The 23,181-nt window shown below is 41.0% G+C and overlaps 1 protein-coding gene across 1 annotated transcript in view; it reads right to left on the bottom strand.

Annotated features, from left to right (window-relative positions):
• Positions 1 to 639: 639 nt before the first annotated feature.
• The window catches only part of LOC115503973 (S-adenosyl-L-methionine-dependent tRNA 4-demethylwyosine synthase TYW1), a 217,667-nt gene continuing 195,125 nt past the window's right edge, over positions 640 to 23,181 (bottom strand). The window contains exon 16 of the mRNA XM_030300561.2: positions 640 to 1,836. Coding sequence (XP_030156421.1) covers positions 1,615 to 1,836 — 222 coding nt within the window. The 3' untranslated portion in view covers positions 640 to 1,614. The remainder of the gene's footprint in view (positions 1,837 to 23,181) is intronic.

Raw genomic sequence — 23,181 nt, 5'->3', positions numbered from 1 at the left:
CACTGGTTTCTCTTAACAGATGATTTTCAGTTTCTTGTCAAAATTCTAAAATTTAAGGATTTTAGTCACTTTGCCTATGTCTTCTTTGTTTTGGAGGGAAAGTGGGTTCCCTACAGTCCTTACTGTGGTTGAAAAAAGGTTTAGGATGGTCCAAAGCCCAGCATGTTGTGCCTCCAGGCTCCCCGCTCAGCATGAGCTCTTGCTTTTTAACACTTCCTTCTACTCTAGGGTATTTTTGCACCTCAAATTCAATGAACATTAACCCATCTGGGTTTCAAGGAGATCTTGCCTCACCGACCTGCATCACTCCTGTCTCCTGTCGGTCTCATAAGTCACCAGAACAGGAGACCAAACATAAGCTTGAAGATGAGGTGGGTTCAAGAAAGGACAAAGGATTTCTGTGATACTCTGCAACCCTCCCATCCCATGTCACAGCAGACAGAAGTGTTCTGACTCTACTGCTTAGAAATAATCAGAGCCTAGTTTTCAACTGGGTGAGTAGGTAGGTTACATTATGTATGGGTTTTACTTCAGCAGAAAACAGAGGGGGTGACAAGACAGACGGCTGGTATACAGGAGGAGGTCGATCTGATAGGGTTTACAACCACGGCACTAGAAGCATCTTTCAAATAAACACTCAAAAGAAAACTCTAGTCTTTCCAAAAGATTTTATTAATCAAAGTTTTAGGATAAAGGAATTTTTTAAAAATAACTATGATATTTTAAAAAAACTATTGGGTATTCAATGATGTTTTCAAGTAGAAAAAACTTGAACCCTGAAGAACAGATTGTGTAAAGTAGCTCGGGTTACAAGAGGGAAAAGAAGGTGGGGACTTGTTCTGTGTATAAGGGGGCTTGACCACTGACTTTTTGAACAAAAAGCAAACCATACTCAGTTTCAGAGTTTGTCTGTGAGACTAACTGATGACATCACAGAGCCATTCTTCTTCCAGAAGAGCCCTTTCACACTGGTGCAGCCACTAATACCTTCTATGGCAATCTGTACGAGAACGGAGTGAGATCTAGGACATTCAGATCCAATGCAAGTTCATAAAGGGCTGGTACTAAGCAAAACTTTAATCTGTGCAGTATTTAAAAATAATTGAGAATTGTGACAACTTAAATGACTTCTGGGAGGTGTTATCTTAAATCTAAAGAAGGGATGGAGGTCTCGGAGGGGGCAGATCTACTTACCTTAGGGTAACAACACAGTCCACAAAGGTCAACAGCCCACCAAGGGGAGAGGAACAGACGTTCATCCCTTATAACACCCTCAGGAATAGCATTCTTGGGAGTCTTACAAGTTATGATTCAAAACCACCAGTTAAATTCTAATGGCTGTGTACTTCCCCCGCAATGATGCTCCTCTCAAAAGTAAAATCAGGAAAGGGACTGAGCTCTGAAAAGACACGTGAGGCTGAGTCCCAGGCACTCAGAGTGTGGATGCCACCTCCCCAACCCCGGGGGGTGACTTGTGTCCCCGTGTGCAGCCTTCCATTCTTCCCTACATGAAACACAAGTCACGTGACGTGTCCTTTGAAAACCCACAGTGAGGCGTGAGAACCTTCGGGGGCCGGGAGTTCTTGTCCGTCAGTACCCTATAGTCAGATAATCTCAACACCCGGAAATATCCTTGGATTTGTTCTTTCTCTGGTATCTTGTGTCCTTGGGATCAAAGCCTCTTTCACTGGCACCAAATAATGCCCAGAGGGGGGTTTTGGCCACATAATCCTTTGCGCTGAAATTTGTTAATCCACCGCTATCTTCATATTCCTGCACGAGCTCCTGGAACCGGTTATAATCAATCCATGTCCACCATTCGCCGTCAATCTTAAACTGGAAAGAAAAAGCATAGTCAGGTCAGAAGCACAAACGTCCTTAAAACTGTCAAGTAAGTATTTTAAACATTCGAAAACCAGCCTGGTCTCTTTTCTATCAAGTCCAAGAAAATCCTTTTGTGCTCCAGATATGGTTCCATATCAAAGCAGAATGAGCTTCTTCTCTCCTAGGACTGCTGCCAGGCTGGGCCTAGAAGACCCAACTGCTGAATACAGAATATAACCACAAGAGACTCTTTCTTTTTTTTTTTTTTTTTTTAATTTTTTTTTTTTTTTAACGTTTATTTATTTTTGGGACAGAGAGAGAGACAGAGCATGAACGGGGGAGGGGCAGAGAGAGAGGGAGACACAGAATCGGAAACAGGCTCCAGGCTCTGAGCCATCAGCCCAGAGCCTGACGCGGGGCTCGAACTCATGGACTGCGAGATCGTGACCTGGCTGAAGTCGGACGCTTAACCGACTGCGCCACCCAGGCGCCCCCACAAGAGACTCTTAATGACAGAGGACAAACTGAGGGTCAATGGAGGGAGAAGGGTGGGGGGATGGGCTAGCTGGGTGCTGGGCATTAAGGAGGGCCCTGGTTGTGATGGGCACTGGGTGTTGTCTGTAAGTGATCAATCACTGAATTCTACTCCTGAAACCAACACTGCACTGTATATGAACTAACCAGAATTTAAAATTTTTTTTTTTTCAACGTTTATTTATTTTTGGGACAGAGAGAGACAGAGCATGAACGGGGGAGGGGCAGAGAGAGAGGGAGACACAGAATCGGAAACAGGCTCCAGGCTCCGAGCCATCAGCCCAGAGCCCGACGCGGGGCTCGAACTCACGGACCGCGAGATCGTGACCTGGCTGAAGTCGGACGCTTAACCGACTGCGCCACCCAGGCGCCCGAACTAACCAGAATTTAAATAAAATTTTGAAAAGAAAAAAAAATACATCCTGGAGTTGAAAGTCAAGTTTATTGTCAGCAGTCTCACTAAAAGAAGGTTAATTACATTTTTTTGGCATTATCATGTGTTAATGGACAAGCTAATTGTAATTCCTGTTGTTGCCACTTTTGATTTGGTATGAATTTTCTTGGTTGTGTTAGAAGCACCTAGTGGAATCCATTTTATTATTAAACTTGGCTTGAGTTATTAGGCTTTTAATCAATGACTTCTAATTCTGAAATGCCAACAAAATGATTCAAACTGGCCTGTTTAACCTAACATGGATACAATATCTCATTAGCAGAAAGCCTGTTAAGAATTTCAATTCAATAAAGGGGAATAATCCAATTTGTACTCTTTTAAGAAAATCGCTTCTCAAAAGTCCCTGTAGAATAATGACCAGGACGAAGGAAACAGGAAATAAACTGACGAAGCTCTGAAGGAATTACTAATTGTAGAACTGTGAAGGCTTTTGACTCAAAGCATCTATTTGGCACTCATTTGTGTAAACAGATAATACACTGATACCTGATTTATAAACAGACAAATAGTTTTGTTAAGCTGCTATCTTCTCAAAAACTCTTAATTATGACCCAAGTGAAGTAACAATTTTGGGTTCTAGCTGAGAAAAATATTGAAAATGCATAGTTTCCTGGATTCAGAATACTATTAAAATATGCTGAATTTCAAGGACATCTGATTTTTTACCCAACAGCTAAGAGGTTTCCAGTGGACAAAAATTATCCAATAAATGGGAAAGTTTAGTCTACCTATGAATCATGAGAAATTTTCTTCTAACAAGACCATTCTTTGAAATGGTGCCCCAAAGGCCTCTCTGAACACTGCAACCCAAGATACAGAATCCACATCTCCCCCATCGTTTTCCCTCCCAAGACAGACTGCTCTCAAATGTTCTCTGCTGCCCAAGAAAACAGTCATCCCTGAGTACTGAGCATTAGAACTCCAGAGTCAAAGGTGCCTCTCCCTTCCCTGGTCCCTCACATCCAAAAGATGTCAGGCCCCATTGATTCTTCCTTAGCAGCATTTCTTTCTTTTTTTCATGAAGCTGTTTTTTAAGTTTATTTATTTTTTGAGAAAGAGAGAGCAGAGAAGGGACAGAGGAAAGGAGAGAGAGAGAGAGAGAGAGAGAGAGAGAGAGAGAATCCCAAGCAGGCTCTATGCTGTCAGTGCAGAGCCGAATGCAGGGTTCAAACTCCCGAACCATGAGATCGTGACCTGAGCCGAAACCAAGAGTCGGATACTTAACCGACTGAGCCACACAGGTGCCCCCTTCAGCAGCATTTCTATTGTCCTGACGCCACCCTAACACAGGTCCTCACTTCTGGGACTCAGCAACAGTCCTCTTGCTGACTGATCTTCTGATGCCAATTTTGACTGTTTTCAACTTCTGCAGACGGAGATGCTGGGATTACTATGTCTACAACAGAATAGAGCCCTAGTATCTACAGTCTAAATACTAAATCTCCATTTGGAGACTCCCCAGGAGCCAACCCCCTTGTCATGTGATTCCTATCCTACTCCTGCTGTATGATTAACACCTACTTATGTCTCAGGTCCCCTGGTAAACACCTTTTGCTCTGGGAAGTCTTCCCGAATCCCTTTAAACTATGACAGTTCACCTGCCACAGGACCTCACTACCCTGAACTTGGCCAACCACATATTAAAATTGCTTCTGTAGTTACCTCCCCCAGCCCACTCTATCCCACATAAGAACTGCTCGCTTTGTGAATACATCTGACTTATAATTTATGTTGGTACTCAGGACATACAACAGCTCAGCCTCTTCCTCCTTACCTCTTAACAAAACTAGAAGACCACAGGATGAGGAAAATTCCCACCTGTTCTACTGACATCCTGACAGAATGGAATTTGCTGCTATTGGCTCCGTAGAATACTGTGTGCTGTTTTCACAGTGTATCGGTGTAGGGGGCACAACACTCACACCTTACTGGAAATGGGGGAACACTCCAGCTAGCATAGGAGTAAACATGTCATTACCGTGTGTGACATGTAAAATGAGGCCAATAATGATGGCTACCTTTTTTTCTTCCCTCCTATAACAGTTATAGAATGCTAACTATGGACTTGGCCCCATCACAGATATTTAAAAAATAATTACAGGGGCACCTGGGTGGCTCAGTCAGTTAAGCATCTGATTCTGACTCAGGTCTTGATCTCCTGGTTTGTGAGTTTGAGCCCTGCATCAGGCTCTGCACTGACAGTGAGGAGCCTGCTTGGGATTCTCTCTCTCTCCTTCTCTCTCTGTTCCTCCCCTACTCATGCTTGCTCTCTCTCAAAATAAATAAATAAATGTACTGTTTGGGTTTCCTAAGTAAATGACTCCACTAGATTTCTCTAAGATAAAGTCAAGCACCGTCCACATACTTGGTTTTTGTTTTTTTTTTTTTTTTTTTTAATGTTTATTCATTTTTGAGAGACAGAGCACAAGCAAGGGAGGGGCATGGAGACAGGGAGACACAGAATCTGAAGCAGGGTTTCGGCTCTGAGCTGTCAGTACAGAGCCCAATGTGAGGCTTGAACCCACAAACCGTGAGATCATGACCTGAGCTTAAGTCAGATGCTTAACCGATGGAGCCACCCAGCCCAGGTGCACCGCCCCCCACCATACACACACTTAGGACTTTCAATATGTTTTTTAGTATCCCACTTAAGTATAAGCAGACAGCTAGTGACCATCTGAAGAAAACTCCTAACAAGAACACTAAAAATAAACCAAAAGAAAAGAGTAACAGAGTAAATAGCCTAGGCAAGGGGAAAACAGCACACAAACAAAATAAAAACCCAAACAACTAAACTAAAACAACTGTCTTCAGAGAAATGAGACAATACTGTATACATAAAGCAAACAAACAAACAAACAAAAACCACTACCCTATAAAAAGGAACCCTTAAAGAATGAAAAGAACCTTAGGTTCTAAAACCATAGGAGCAAAGAAGAAAGATTCACAGGAAAGTTAAGGGAAAAAAAACTTTATAGAATGTAGAATAAAAAAGACAAAAACCAGGAAAGAAAGCACTAAAAAAAAGAAAAAGAATAAAAAATTAAAGGACTAGCCCAAGAGACCCAATTTTAAAATAACACCACTTTCTGAAAGAAAGGAGAAAAAAATAGGAAGGAGGAAATCCTCAATGAAATAATTATGGAAAAGTTTTGTAAAGTGAAGGCCATGAGTAAACATACTCATGTAGACAAAGGATAAACATATGGAATAGACAATAGATAAAAACCAACATACCAACTGAGGCACATCTCAGCGAAATTTCAAAACAATGGAGACAAAGGGAAATCCTAACAAGGGAAAAATGGTCATATACAAAGGATCAAGGATCAGAATGCCTTCTGAGTTCTCAATAACCACACTGAAAGCTCAAAGACAGTGGCTCCGATTGCATACGAGTTGGTTTGCAACTGAGAATTCTATATCCAGCAAAACTATCAATCAAGCTTGTAGGGAGAATAAACATTTTTAGATATTTAAGATCTCAATCAATTGGACCTCCCACATACCGCTTCTTAGGAATCTACTGGAGGGTGTTTCACTAGAATGAGACATGGGATCCCCAAAGCAAGACATCCCACACAGGAGAGAGCTCAAGGAAGTCCCAGTATGATAGTGTGTGTCTAAAGTGGGTGAGTCAGTAAGTGCCTCTGGGGAGACTCCTTTAAAAAGATGAACAGATAGAACCTCCAACGCATCTGAAAGTCTGAGAGGAGATACAGGTGGCAGAGAGTTTGAGAGTTGATTTAGCTAAAGAATACAGAAGTCTAGACAAAGAAAAAATAAGATAAATATTAACTCCAAGGAAACCAAAATGTATGCTGGAAACAAATAGCAATCATAGGAGACTGCACTGCTCAGCAGTGAACAGTGTTCACGTGGTCACATAACGCATAAAACTACGGTATACATGCATTGCAAAAGTGGGAGAACAGGAAAGGGCATGATGAGCAAATGTAGGGGAGAGCTTCATCTCATCTTCCACAGTGAAGAGACAACGAGAAAAAACAATGAATAGCAGCAATATTTGGTAAAGACAAATACCTAAATAATCAACCAAAAGTTGAAAGTAGCTGTTGCTTGAGAGGAGGGAAAGGAGGTATATTTGAGGAAAATACAAGGAACTACTGATTTTTGTAATAAACTTTGACTTCTTAGACGATGTAGAATTTTGATAAAACTAAAAAACAAAATTAAAAATAGTAATGACCAATCTATCGAAGTGAGGGAAGAGTATATTATTAACAACGTGAGCCAACAAAATAGGGTGGGGGTAAGGGGAAGACCTACAGGACGATGGTAGCAGCCGCTATTCAGGAAGCATCCTACTGTGCACTAGGCACTGTTTGGTTCTCTAGCTGGTGTAATGCACTTTACAAAACTCATGTGGTTGGATGCCCATCTTTAAAACGGGTGGGGCACGCCTACGCGGCTCAGTTGGTACAGCATGTGACTCTTGGTTGCTCGTGAGTTCAAGCCCCATGATGGGTATGGAGTCACCTTAAAAAAATAAATAGGGGTGCCTGGGGGGCTCAGTTGGTTAAGGGGCCAGACTCTTGATTTGGGCTCAGGTCATGATCTCATGGTTTGTGAGTTCAAGCCCTGCATTGGGCTCTCTGTTCACAGTGCAGAGCCTGCTTGGGATCTTCTGTCTCCCTCTCTGCCACTCCCCACTCATGTCAGCATGTGTTCTCTCTCTCTCTCTCCTCTCTCTCAATCCCTCCTTCTCTCTCAAAAATAAATAAATGTTAAAAAAAAAAAAAAGGGCAAAAGTCCCAAAAAACTAACAAATATGTCAAAGGTGACATCCTCTGTAAGTGGAGAGCCACAATTCAAATTTGTGGGTCGTCAAGAGCCTGTGGTCATTACACGATTGCACGCTGCTAGCTGTCAAACTGGAAAAAAAGACAGAACTAATAATAACCATTTTATCTTTTAAGTATTTTGGAGTGCAAAGAGATTTTTCTCACCTCTGGACTTTTTTAAGTATAATATTTCTAAGTTAACTCCCTCTGTTTAACCGATCTAAAAGTTACAGAAAATAATGTGTATATCCCAAATTCTTAGTGTCCTTCAACCTTCCTCAGCATAGAGTCTAAAGAATGAGCACACTGAGGAGAAACCTACTGTCTATTAATTATTTCTCTACCCAAGTACAGCATAATAGAGACTGTCTGTTCCAAGGCTAATGCAGGGGAAATGTAAGATTTATATGCAGACTTCTGAAGTCAGCCTGCTCTGCCTTTGATTGGTTCTGTTTTATTTACACAGTCTTTGTCCCTTCTGGCAAAATAATAATTAAAAAAATAAAACTGCCATAGTGAAAGATATGCTTCCCATTATCTTAACTGGTTCCTAATAGTACAGGCAGTATAGGTGAGCACACTTTTTCTTTTTTTGTAGATGAAAATTGACGTCCCATTAGTTTCACGGTATCTTCCACACGGAAAGTCTATATAGAATATCCATAGCTACTTCAAACTCCAAATGTCCCAAACAAAAATTCTTACCACTTTGGCCTGTCAATCTCATGCCTCAACCATGCTGTGCTGAAGTTATTCCAGCTTTTAAATGGTAAATACTCTGTAGCTACTGGGAAAGTTCTAATCATTCAAAGGCATCATATTTCTACATATGCAAGAGTTAAAAATAAGGAGGAAATTCTGCATAGCAGTTGAAAAAGAGCAAGTCAAGAGCTATTTATTAATATCACCATTGGAGATAGTCTTTGCAAACATTCCTCCACATGCTACTGTAGTATTCTTTACGGCAAAGTCAAATTATCAGCACCTTTAGGAAAGAGCCTTTATTAAAGGCCTGTAACAGGCAAGGCCCCATTCCAGATGTTTCATATTTGTCACTTTACTCAGCCATCACAATAACCCTGTAAACACAGTTACCACTATTTTTCAGATAAGAAAATGAGAAATGGTGAGGCTGGGCTTTGAAAACAGATATACCACAACAAAGTTCAGGAGTCCCCAAGACCACCCCCATTTCTGTCACCAATTGTAAATGCAGGGGTTCCCAAGGCCACCTTCAGTTTGACCACTCACTAGAAGGACCCACAGAATTCACTGAAAGCTGTTAATAGTATGGTTTCTTACAGCGGAAGGACACAGATGAAAATCAGCATAAGGAAGAGGCACATGGGACAGACTTGAGGAAAGTTCCATGCCCAGAGCTTCCAGCTGTCCTCTGTCACTCAAGTAGTGGTCAGAGCTAATATCACCCGTCAATGATGCGCGAGAAGAGGCATGGAGCGCTGCCAACCTAGGAAGCTCAACCTGAGCCTCGAGGTCCAGAGTTTTTCCTGGGGCTCAGTCCCCTAGACAGCTGATTGCTGAGTGGCTGACTTTAGTTTCCAGCTCCTCTGAACGTCAAGCAAATACAGTGTAGCCCAAAGCCTCTACCCTAAATCACATGCCTAGGGTAGACTACCTAGCATGACCCCAGGCCCCCAGATAAACAAAGATACTCTGACCAGACAAGACATTCCAAGAGCTTGAAAATCACCTCTTAGGGGGCGCCTGGGTGGCTCAGTCGGTTAAGCGTCCGACTTCAGCTCAGGTCACGATCTCGCGGTCCACGAGTTCGAGCCCTGCGTCGGGCTCTGGGCTGATGGCTCAGAGCCTGGAGCCTGCTTCCGATTCTGTGTCTCCCTCTCTCTCTGCCCCTCCCCCGTTCATGCTCTGCCTCTCTCTGTCTCAAAAATAAATAAACGTTAAAAAAAAAAATTAAAAAAAGAAAATCACCTCTTAGAAGCTGAGGGCAAAGAGCAGCCCTTTCTTTAGGTAAAATTACAGCCGAACTCAAAGTCCACATACAATGGATAAAGTAGAAACACACAAAAATAAAAAAGAACACTAACAACAAAAAAAGACTCCTACATTTCATGTGAATTTTCACACTCCTAAAGGAGGACTCTTATATGATCTTAGTGTTGGCTCTTTTTTTTTTTTTTAATGTTTATTTATTTATTAAGGGAGGGAAGGGCAGAGAGAGAGGGAGAGAGAGAATCCCAAGGAGGTCCCACATTATCAGTACAAGCCTGATGCAGGGCTCAAACCCACGAACCATGAGATCATGACCTGAGCTGAGATCAAGGGTCGGACACTTAACGACTGCGCCCCCCAGGTGGCCCCAGCGTTGGCTATTTTCTAAGTCTGGTCCCGCAAACACACAGTAATACTTACAAACGAAACCTTGGGAAAGTGCCAGTGAGAGGATGGATGAGGGGCTGCCAGGCCCTCTCATAATTCAGAAGTGCATGTGAACTGGGAAGGAGAGGAGATCCCAGGTTAGTTTGAGAGAGAAGTGATCTAGGAATTCAAAAAAAGAGAGTGCTTACTGTAGTCCTTCTTAAACTTCCCAGATTTATGGATTTTGTTCTTGACTATCCTAGCGACAACTGCGTCGTTTGTTCCGTGGCTGAGAGGAGGCACAGATCACTTCTAAGTGCACCTGACTGCCTGCGACTGTGGAGCCCCGAGCAAAGTTGCCTCCTTTTTCTGGGTTTGCTGGTGACAAGTAGAATTCACATGGCAACAGCTGCCCGAGGAACCACTTTGAGAAGCAAAACTACAACAATGTGACTGAATTCTAGATATATCCAAGTGCAATTAAAAAGCTTTTAAATCTGGAAACTCAATTTCTGGAATTTCTATCTTAATCTACAGTTTTGTTGGAATAGAGCTAAGTCCTCTCAGCCATGTCACCAAAATGCCAATTTTCTCTGACATTTCTCTGCATGTAATTACTGGGAGCAACCAGGCCTCTGACAAGCATGAGTTCTACATGTATCACAGAAAGTAAAATATTCGTCGGTAGGTTTTGTTGGGGAAAAACTGCACAAAACCTAAATGGTGACACGCAATTCCTTCTTACTCCAAGAAAGGAGGGCTCAGGGAGAGGACAGCTCTTTCTTCCCTTCCTCTGTAGACTGCAAGTTTATATGTCTAAGAGGGAGGCCTCTGTGATCAATGCTGAATTATGCAGAAGGCCTCAAATTTGGCAAAACTTTCCCAGAGGTGGCTTTGAAGGAGGTCCACCAGACTCCTCGGTGAACTGGGAGGGGATCTGCCTGGTTTTCAGTGGATACCTGCCTCTGTTTCCCTACCTTGTGACTGCTCTGTAGCATTTAGGAGATGGCATGATGTCATAGTCAAAGTAGGCTTTGTATTTTGAAACATCTGGGATGGAATTCTAACTCTGCTTGTATTCTCTCAGCCTGAGGTTTCTCCTTTAAAACATGAGGAAAAACAATATTTATAATTCATCGTATTTTTATAAGAATTAAATGAACTAATGCATACACAGCATTATCAAAGTAAACTTAATAACTGTTATTGGTTGTTGAGTTTATCAGCAGACACCAAAGTAAGGAATGACACCAGACAGCTCATCAGTGATGAAAGGTTCTAGAAAATTATGCTGGAAGACAACAGAATAATATCTGTAAATGCTCAGAGGAAATACCTCCACTTAGACTTATCCACTCTGATAATCTATTATTCATGAGAGAAAGTGAAATAAAGACGTTTCAGAGGGAACGAAGACTGAGTTTACCATTCTAGCGAATAGAAAATTGCACCCAGCAGAATCAATGGATGCAAGAAGCAAAGGGGAACCAAGAAAGTGGGGTTTACATGGATCCATCAACACAACCATTAACTGTGCAAAAGAATCCCGGGAAGACCTTGTATTGTGCTGAAGGAGGATGGCGATGTTGATTAACTTTAGAGTTAAACTAAGTACAAATTTCAAAGTATCGGAGTACAAGATTGTGAGCAGATGGTGGAGTAGCAGAAGCACCAGGAATCCTTCTTCCCATCCACGGAGCACCTGGCACGGCTCAGGTGGTGGAGCTTATGACCCTTGATCTCGGGGTTGTGAGTTCAAGCCCCCACACTGGATGTACAGGTAATTAAAAATAGAATCTTAAATAAAAATTTTAAAAAGGCACCTATCTGGCTCAGTCAGAAGAGTATGTGACTCTTGACCTCAAGATTGAGTTCAAGCCCCACGATGGGTGGAGAGATTACTTAAATAAATAAATCTTAAAAAATCGTTCTTCTCACCCAAACAAAAATTATACTGGCAGAATCTGTCTGATATAACTACTTTGGAACTCTGGACTCTAGTCGAAGGCTTCTAACTTTCAAGGAAAGGTCTGGACTGTAAAGTACAGTTAATTTTAGTCAGTTTCAACTTGGATGGCAGTAGCTATCCATCCCCCATGGCCCACCCCCACAGCAGGCAACTGTGACCTGTTCTTGGGACAGCCTGCACGCAGCCTGTGGGAGACAGGCTGGGCAGTAAGGACCCTGTCCTCCAAACACTGGGGATCTGTTCTCTGTCACCTGCTGCTTCTGATCAGAGTACAGACATAGTGGCAGCCATTGGTACCCATTCCGCCATTGGAGAAAGCCTCTCCCCTTCCTGCTGAAGGACTTCCGGGGGAATAAAGGGCTAGTGCTCCCCATCACCTTCCACTTTCCTTTTTTCCCCTTTTAGGAGAGAGACATTAAAGACTAGAAGATTCAAAAGCAACAACAGATGGGTGGAAATTAGAAAGTAATCACATATTCCCAGGGAAAGATTCAGGAATAAATTCAAATTACTGTTATATCTTTAGGATATTAGATGCAATCCCTATGGCCCACAAAGAAATAGCCAGGGGCGCCTGGGTGGCTCAGTCGGTTAAGAGTCCGACTTCGGCTCAGGTCACGATCTCACGGTCCGTGAGTTCGAGCCCCGCGTCGGGCTCTGGGCTGATGGCTCAGAGCCTGGAGCCTGCTTCCGATTCTGTGTCTCCCTCTCTCTCTGCCACTCCCCCGTTCATGCTCTGTCTCTCTCTGTCTCAAAAATAAATAAAAAAAAAAACATTAAAAAAAAAAAATTTAAAAAAGAAATAGCCATAGAATATAAGCAAAAGGAAATGTGAAAGGAATTAAAACATTTCAATACAAAAAAACAACTAAACACAAAAGAAGATGGTAATACAGGCAATGAGGGACAAAGAAGCTATATAAGGCATATGGAAAACAAATAGCAAAATGACATAAGTCCCTTTTTATCAGTAATCATTTTAAATGTAAATGGATTAAACTCTCCACTCAAACAAAAAAACCAGAGATTGAATGGATCACACACACACACACACACACACACACACACACACACACCAATATGCTGTCTATAAGAGCCTTACTTTATATCCAAAGACACACACAGGTTGAAAACAAAAGGACAGAAAAAGATATTCCATGCAGTCACCAAAAGACAGCAGGAGTGGCTACAGTAATATCACACAAAACAGACTTCAAGTTAAAAGATTTCAAGTTAAAAGATTATAAGACAGAAAGAAGGACAAATATACAATTTATATTAATTAAAGGTTTAATGCAGCAAGAAACAATAATTAGAAATGTTTGTATAGGGGTGCCTGGGTGGCTCAGTCGGTTAAGTGGCCGACTTCGGCTCAGGTCACGATCTCGCAGTCCGTGAGTTTGAGCCCCGCGTCAGGCTCTGTGCTGACCGCTCAGAGCCTGGAGCCTGTTTCAGATTCTGTGTCTCCCTCTCTCTCTGACCCTCCCCAGTTCATGCTCTGTCTCTCTCTGTCTCAAAAATAAATGAACGTTAAAAAAAAAAAATTTTTTTTTAAAAAGAAAGAAAAAAAAAAAGAAATGTTTGTATATCTGGTACCAGATCATCAAAATACTGAAAGAGATACTGGCTGAATTGAAGGGAGGAACAGATAGTTCTACAATAATAACTGGAGAGTTCAGTACCCCATTCTCAACCATGGATAAAACAACCAGATAGAAGGAAACAAAGGACTTGAACAACACAAGAAATCAACTAGATCTAACAGAACATTCTGCCCAAGAACACAAAATACACATTCTTCTCAAGTTTTCACCATTTTCTAGGACAGACCGTATGTTACACCACAAATGAAGTCTAAATAGATTTTAAGAGACAGACATCATATAAAGTATCTTCTCTAATCATAATGGGATGAAGCTAAGTATCTGTAACAAAAGGAAAACTACAAAATGCAGACATTTGTGGAGGTTAAACAACACACTCCTACACAACCAATGGATCAAAGAAGAAATCATATGGAAATTAGCAAATACGTTAAGAGACTAAGTGAAAAAGAAAACACAACATACCAAAACTTATGGGACAGAGCAAAAGCAGTACTGAGAGGGAAATTTATAGCTAAAAATGTTTACTTTAAACAAGGAGAAAGATCTCAAATTGACAACCTAACTTTACAACTTAAGGAACAAGAAAAAGAATTAAGCCAAAAGTGAGCAAAAGAATGGAAACAATAATGGTTAGTACAGAGATGAAATAGAGAATAGAAAAATAGGGGGAAAAAAACTGAGACCAAAAGCTGGTTCTTCAAAGAGGCCAACAAAATTGACAAACCTTTAGCTAGACTAAGAAAAAAAGAGAAAAGACTCAAATTACTAAAATTAGAAATAAAAGTAGGGACATTACTACTGATTCTACAGAAGTAAAAGGGATTATGAAAAATTATTATAAATGTACACCAACAAATTGGATAATCTCGACGAAATGGACAAATTCCTAGAAACACAAAACCTACTAAGACTAAATCACAAAGATACAGAAAATATGAATAGACCGATAATTAGTAAGGAGACTGAGTCAGTAACCAAAAATCTCCCCCCCACCCCCCGCCAAAAAAAAGCCCTGGACCACACTGCTGAATTCTATTAAACTTTAAAAAAACTAATATCAATCTTTCTCAAACTTTTCCAAAAACTGAAGGAGAGGGAATATTTTCTAACTCAGACTATGAGGCCTGCCTGCTAAAGCCAGATAAAGATATTACCAAAAAAAAAAAACCCAAAAAATCCACAAAGCACTAATATCCCTTATGAACAATGATGCAAAAATCCTCAACAGTATCATATCAAAGCAAATTCAGAAGCATGTTAAAAGGATCCTACACCACTGGCACCTGGGTGGCTCAGTCGGTTAAGCGCCTGACTCTGGATTTCAGCTCAGATCATGATCTCACAGTTTGTGGGTTCGAGCCTCGTGTCAGGCTCTGTGCTGACAGCTCAGAGACTGGAGCCTGCTTTGGATTCCGTGTCTCCCTCTCTCCCTGCCCCTCCCCTACTCCTGCTCTGTCTCTCTCTCTGTCAAAAATAAATAAACATTAGAACAAAAAACAATCAAGAAAAAAAACAACAACAACAAGGGACATATGGGACGCTTGGGTGGCTCAGTCAGTTATACGTCCAACTTTGGCTGGGTCATGATCTCACAGCTTGTGAGTTCGAGCCCCGCGTCGCGTTCTGTGCTGACAGCTCAGAGCTTGGAGCCTGCTTCAGATTCTGTGTCTCCCTCTCTCTCTACCCCTCCCCTACTCCATGCTCTGTCTGCCTCTCTCAAAGATAAATAAACATTATTAAACAGTAAAAAATTAAAAAACAACTGTAAACATCAGATTAAGTGGTGAAAGACTGAAAGCTTTTCCTCTACTATCACTTAACAAGACAAGGATGCCTACTTTCATCACTTCCATTTATCACACTACTGGCAGTTCTAGCCAGAGCAACTGGGCAAGAAAAAGACGTAAAAGACATCCAAGTAAGGAAGGAGAAGTAAAATTATCTCCGTTTGCAGACGATACGATCTTATATGTAGGTGTGCCTTTTCTTGAGAATTTGGCACTTGAGATTGAACCAAGTGGTGGTAGATGCTTAAGCTAAGTTGGGGCTACAGCCACCATATCAGGGGATATGGAAAATAAAGAAGCAAAAGAAGCCAAGGGAAAAGGAGGGAGGAAAGGAAAAAGAAGGAGCTGGTCAGAAAGGCTGACAGACGGGTAGATAGGAGTGTGGCTTAACAACTACTTGTTCCAGAAAGATTCACTAGTGAATTCAATCAAACATTTAAGAAATAACACCAATACTCCCTATCTATTCCAGAAAATAGAGGCAGAGAAAACACTTCTTAACTCATTCTAAGAGACCAGCATTGCCCTAATACCACAATGAGATAAAGACTTTACAAAAAAGGAAAACTACAAAACAGTAACTGTGATGAACATATATGTAAAAAAATCAATGAAATATTAGCAAGTCAAATCCAACAATGTATAAAAAAATTATACACCACAACCAATAATACCAATAAAACCATGGATTTATTCCAGGTATGGCAAGGCTGGTTCAACATTTGAAAATCAATTAATGTAATATATCACGTCAACAAGCTAAAGAAGAGAAATGAAACTGATCATATCATTAATTGCAGAGAAAGTATTTGACAAAAATCCAAACCAATTTATGATTAAAAACTCTCAGCAAACTAGAAATAGAGGGAAATGTCTTCAACCTGATACATAGTTACCAAAAACCTACAGTAAACATCATATTTAAGTGAGAGACCAGTTGCTTTCCCACTAAAATCAGAATCTAAGCAAGAATGTCCCCTTTTACCATTTCTATTCAACATCATATAGAAGCACTAACCAATACAATAAGATTGAAAATGGAAATAAAAGATATACAGATTGGGAAGAAAGAGATGCATAGATGATGTGATTAGTAATCGATGTAGAAAAAAAACAAAAAATTAACACTAACAAAACACCCTCCTGACTAATAAGTGATTACGGCATGACTGCGCTATATGAGGTAATACATAAAAACTAGCTGCTTTCTCATATACTAACAATGAACAAGTGGAATTTGAAATTAAAAACACAGTACCATGCTCATTAGCATCAAAAAATGAAACACTTGGGGCGCCTGGGTGGCTCAGTTGGTTGGGCTTCTGACTTCGGCTCAGGTCATGATCTTGCGGTTTGTGAGTTTCAGCCCCGCATCGGGCTCTGTGTTGACGGCTCGGAGCCTGGAGCCTGCTTCAGATTCTGTGTCTCCCTCTCTCTCTGTCCCTCCCCTATTCATGCTCTGTCTCTCTCTGTCTCAAAAATAGATAAAACATTTTAAAAAAAATTTTTAAAACATGAAACACTTATGTATAAATCTAATGAAATATGTACAGGATCTATATGCAGGAAATAAAACCTGAAAAAAGTCATGGGAGATCTAAATAAGAGATATTTCATGTTCATGGATTGGAAGACTGAATATTGTCAATTTTTCCTAGCTTAATCTGTAGATTCAACTCGCTCCCAAACAAAACCCTAGTAGGCTAGTTTATAGGTATTAACAAATGGATTTTCTAAAGTTTTTATGGAAAGGCAAAAGACTTAGAATAGCCAACCCAAGAAGCCAGTTGGCATGTTGGAGGACTGACATCACCCAATTTCAAGACTTACAATAAAGCTAACAGAAGTCACGATTGCACAGCATTGGTGAAAGAATGGACATATAGATCGATGTAACAATATACAGGCCAGAAATAGACACACACAAACGTAGTCTACTGATCTTTGAAAAAGGAGGAAGGGCAATTAAATGGAGAAAGAATAATCTTTCCAACAAATGGTACTTCAACAACTTGACATCTGCATACAAAACAAACAACAAAATATCGATATAAATCTAACAGTTTTCGAGACAGATCTTAGACCCAAACATAAAATATAAAACTATAAAATTTCTAGAAGATAACATAGGATGAAATCCAGCATCACCCATGAAAGAAAAAGTTGATAAGCCAGATTTTATTAATTAAAAATGTTTGCTCTGAGAAAGGCACAGTTAAGAGAATGAAAAGTCACAGGCCGGAAGAAAATATTTGCAAAACTCATCTGGTAAATGGAAAGTATCGAAAATATGTAAAGAATTCTTAAAACTCAACATTAAGAAAATAACCAACCCAACTAAAACATGAGGAAAAGATCTGAACAGACACCTCACTAAAGAAAATGTACGGATTGCAAATAAGCCTACTTAAAGATGTTCATCTTTTTATGACATCACATGTCATGTGGTTTTCAAATCTATACAACTTTATAGCACAAATACTGACCCTTAAAGTATGAAAATTAAAAAAAAATCATTTAGGAGGTCAGGGGGTCCCAGGAAGAGGTGCAGACAGTGTGTGAGAATCTAACTCTGCTACAAATGTATGAAATAACTTCACTGAAGTGGAGAAAGAGGAAAAGGCGCTGACCTAAGTAATTCTGGAAACGAGTGGAGCCTCTAAGACTACAGGCAAAAGGAACTACAAACAAGCACTGTATTCTTGGGTTAAACGTTCTGATACTGCTACACATGTACGTTGGAAGTGAACAATTAAGTAAACAGATGACGGCTATTAGGCGCTAGGTTTCTGTTAGAGGAGGAGTTTTCAAATTAGTAAGGAGAGGAGCCTACAGTGAGTTATGTTAGCAATGGATTAGAGTTTGAGACATCAGTATGTTTAGCTTCATCTAGATACAAATGGTCACAGGTGGAAGTATTTACAGACATGTGTATATACGAAGGCTAGAATATATATACAATGTCTTTGCTCTGTTACACCTTTTAGAGAGCCTAAAAGAAGAAACAACACCCTAGTCAACAACAAGCACACCTTCACCCAGATCTTGGTTTCTAACACCATTCTTCAATAAAAGGAATCAGGGCTCCTGAAGAAATGACTGATTCTAGGACTGGAGCAAGAAAAATACAAGATGAGCTTGGAGTATCTTGTAGTGCCAGAAAGTAAGGAAGCGCTCAAAACAAAAACAAATAAAACCTCCGACCCTGAAGGGGGGCATGTTAAAAGAGCAAAAGAGGCAACTGGAAGAGAACGTAGCGGCCAGAGCTAGAACAATTTGAGCAACAAAGGAAATAGAGTACAACTGGATTATAACCCAAAGTATAAACTGAATACTATAAATCCATACTGTTATAAAAAAAAGATTGAATACGTTAATAAATGGGAAGAAGAGACAAACCTATTTATGTAGATATCTCACCCTCAAGGATATGGAGCCTAACTCTCACTCCTTACATATGGGCTATAGATAGTGACTTCTTTCCAAAGAGTAATGTACAGAAACGGGGAGGGGAAGAGTAAATTAACAGTGGAGAAAGCTGACAAACACTACCTCGACTTGCTGACCAAGGTCAACATCACTAGTTGGAGATCTAAATAAACTATGGACTTTAGCTAATAATGTAGTAATTTTGGTTCATTAATTGTAACCTATATACTATACCAATGAAAGATGTTAATAACAGGGAAACTCTAGGGTACAGAGGAAACCTTTATACTATCTTATCAAGTTTGCTGTAAATCCCAATCTGTAGGTACTAGGGCATAAAGTCTACTTTTTTTAAAAAAAAAAAAAAAAGGAAGAAATTACGTTTTAAAACAATGATCTGTGGATTTCTGGAAGCTGTACATGTGATCTACTACTTGGTTTCCACTGGCGGTGATCCGCTATAATAGGACATCACCAACATGCAGGGAGGAAGGACTTCAGTGTTTCTGAACTAAAACCATCAGCAGAGTGTATTGGGTTCATCATGGTCTCACTAGTTTGCAAACTGACAGGTCCAAGGTTACATCTGAGCTGCTAATGGAAAACACAGAGGCAGAAGGGGGACCGTATCTCCTTGTCCCAGCTGCTTCGTCCAAAGCACACAGGCAGGTCCACCTTCCTCGAGTAGACTGTTTCCAGTGGGCAGCTGTACTTCTCTTTGTCCCTCAAGCTCAGCTTTAGAACCAAAACATGCTGACTTAACTTGAGTTTGTCTTTCCTTGGTTCAAAGTCAAAGAAACTCACTGAACTTTCTACTCCCACTCACTAAAGAAACCGCCTCTTATCAAGAGCAGAAACACCTTTATCAAGAGTCTAAACAACACCTCTAAATGACAGAACTGTTCAGACAGCTGGGTGGCTCAGTCAGTTGAGCAGCTGACTTTTTTTTTTTTTTAATGTTTATTTATTTTTGAGAGAGAGAGAGAAGGACAGAATGAGTGAGGGGAGGGGCAAAAGATATGAAGCGGGCTCTGTGGCAATAGCAGAAAGCCCAATGTGGGGCTCAAACTCACAAACCAAAAGATCATGACATGAGCTGAGGCTGGAGACTCAACCGACTGAGCCACCCAGGTGCCCAAAGCAGCAGACTTGATTTTGGCTCAGGCCATGATCTGATTTTGGCTAAGGTCATGATCTCATGATTCGTCCCACATTGGCTCCCTGCAGAGAGCGATTCTTGGGATTCTCTCCTCTCTCTCTGTGCCTCCCTCCACTCACACACTCTCTTTCAAAATAAATAAATGGACTGTTAAAAAAAAACAAAACAAAAAACTGTTCTACAGAGATTAAAAAAAAATAACCCACTAACAACTATGAAATGCTTTGTATGTGGAATAGCATATGGCAATAACAAGAGCATATGGCAATAACAAGGGCATTTGTACTGCAAATGACCACAGAGTATTCTGGGTATGGATAGGGTAATGCAGATTATAATGGATTCTCCAGAGGCTGTTTGATGCTGTGAAAATTTTACAAGTTAATGCATAATCTTTAAAGGTCACCTAAATGTAAATATTCAACCAATGCTTGGAATCTCTCTAGAATTTTTTTTTTTTTTTCTTTTTAAGAATTCACCTTACATCTTGGGTTATGTGGTATCCTGGATCAGAGAATTCAAAATTTTTGAAATGGATAAAGAAAGAAATGCCACAATGGAGGGATTTTCAATGCTGCACTTTATGGCAATGTTCTTTTTTCTGCTAGCCAACTTTACTAGAATCAGAAAAGTACAATCTAGTAGATAGGAGAGACTTTCCAAAAGCATGGATTGGCATCAGATTCCTGCTACAGAAAAACAGAAGAAATGGTGAATAGGAAAACAACTGGATTTAACAAGTAGCAGGTCACTGATGACCTATAAAATAGCAAACTCAGTTGAGTATTTATTTGTTGAATAAAGGAATGAATGAATGAATAAATAATAAGGAAGAAGGTAGAGATACAGCAAAATGAGCAAGGGCGATTCAGCAACTGCTCTCAGAAGGTACAACTGTGAAAAAGGGAAGGAGACGAAAGTGAAGAGGCTGTTAGTTCACTAAACAAACACCAAGAATCTACTATGCATCAGCTCCTCTAGAAGTGCTAGAGATAACAGTCCTTGTGTTCCAGGAACCCACAACTCCTTAGGAAGGCAGCCTTACCTATGTGCATATAGATCTGAGAGAAGTGACCCCCAAGGAGGTTTGTTTTACAGTTTTAAGGAGAATTCAGCAGGTGAACTGAGATGGGGCAGGGTGGTGAATGCATTTCTGGCAGAAGAGGTAGGTATCTTGGGCAAACACAGAGGAAAGAATCATGGCAGTATCTTGTAAAGGGGTAGGGCAGGGGGCGGCCTGAAATAAAGCCAAAAAGGCCCTAATTGTGAAAGCCATCATGATTCAAATAAAATATCTAGGTTTTTCTTTTGCATGCACTGTGAGATAAAAACATGGCAGGGAAACAATGAGCTTGGGGGTGGCAGGATAAACAATGAGGTTGTTAAATGGCCAACACCCACTCTGTTATTTATGAACTCAATGATTTGTTTTATGGATTTGCCTACTCTTTAGGTTTTGTTTTGTCTTCTTCTGTTTCTTTCCTCTGTTTGGTTTTTGGTTATATCTCTGTTTTTAGTACCCTTAAAAAGGCATCCATCTGTAAACTGCTAGCCTACTTCTCAAATGGGACCTGATAGGCTCTGATTAGGATCAGGCAAAGATGTTCTCACAGAAGTTTCAGGAAAATCTTTCCAGTAACACTGCAGGGGCAGCCCTGTAACCATACTGGGTGACACTTGATAAACATAAATAAAACATAATAAACCATAATAAACATAAATAAAGAAAATCAGTTTATGTGGAAATAATCTACTGATGACACAGTGTGCGAAGTGGACTGGCATGCTGGTCACTGAGGAGATACTATACCAAAAACCGTAAATGTCAAAGCTGTGTGGTCATAGACTTCTGATGCTAGACAAAATGGAGGAAAAGCACGTCTTCGTATTTCTCCCACTATACAGCTAAAATCCCTCAATAGTATATGTAAAGCAAACGTAAGAAGGCTTTGAAGGTAGAGGTAAGAAGGCAGACTGGCTAGGGACCTCGGACCCAAGGAACAACACAGTGATACATTCCCTGGGTTTCATTTTTGGCTCTTCTATCCTTCTGGGTGCGGAAGCCCAGAAGCCTGGTTGAAGCCTGCAATCCAGAAACACCAGCGGGCATAAACAATAAAAAAAAAAAAAATCTTACAGCGCCAAAAAAATCTGCTTTTCTTGGCCAAAGGACCAGGAAAAGAGCAGCCTAGCAAGACACAAAACTTTTAGATAATAACCAACCTAGGCCACGAGAAAAATGCCTCATTCTCCCCCCAGTCAGTCAGCACCGAGTGGGGACCCCAGACTTCTACATTTGCCCAGCCATGGTGAGCCATAACCTCCCTCCTCACTGCTGGGGAGCTGTCAGAGAAGGTGGAGCGGAGAATCCAGCAACCCCAACCCTTCTCTGTGGTCTCAGTGGAGACCCTGCAGGGAGCACTGACCTCCGCCTGTGGCAGCAAGGTGCCTCTCCCCACCCACGTCAGAGTGGGGGCAGAGGAAGCTTAGCAGAGAGCCAAGACTTTTGCCACTGCCTAGGGGCAAGGAGGCCATGTCCATTCCATACCATTCCCGGGGAGCAGTGATGAGGTGGTCCTCCTTTCCCAAATCAGAATGGTATCAGAGGCTATTGAGGAGAAAGCCTGAACTTACACCCCCAAATCAGCCACAACAAAGCTCCCCTCCCTCAACAGGTGAATGAAGGCTGAGTGGTGAGCCTGAATGTCTCAGTAATAAGGCGACACCCACCCACAATACACCTAGGATGAAAGCGAGTTCTGCATTTAATGCCTGACCACTCTCCTCTCTCCTTTTATACCCTTTGTTTCAGACCCTCACCATTTTACCTCTGACTGTTGGGACTATTACAGCAGTTTACAAAAAAAAAATTTTGTAATGTTTATTTATTTTTGAGAGAGAGAGAGTGTGAGCGGAGGAGGGGCAGAGAGAGAGGGGGAGACACAGAATCTGAAGCAGGCTCCAGGCTCTGTCAGCAGGGCTTGAACTCAGGAACGGCAAGATCATGACCTGAGCCAAAGTCAGACGCTTAATCGACTGAGCCACCCAGGCACCCACTATTATAGCAGTTTTTAACTGAACTGGTTTCTCTTAAAGTCTTGCACTTCATCCCCTGAAATACTGCCAAAGAAATTTTTTGAAACTCAAATCTGATTGTGTCACTTCTATTTAAAACCCTTCAGTGCCTGCCCATGCTGTACAAAAAACAGCACAATTAGGATGTAATTCAGTGCCATCAATGCTCTCGCCCCTGGTGAATCACCCCCCTTCCATTCC

Source organism: Lynx canadensis, chromosome E3 (genome assembly GCF_007474595.2).
Source record: "Lynx canadensis isolate LIC74 chromosome E3, mLynCan4.pri.v2, whole genome shotgun sequence".
NCBI lineage: Eukaryota > Metazoa > Chordata > Mammalia > Carnivora > Felidae > Lynx > Lynx canadensis.
Note: the sequence above shows the minus strand (reverse complement) of the source record. Positions and strands in the feature narration are given on the sequence as shown.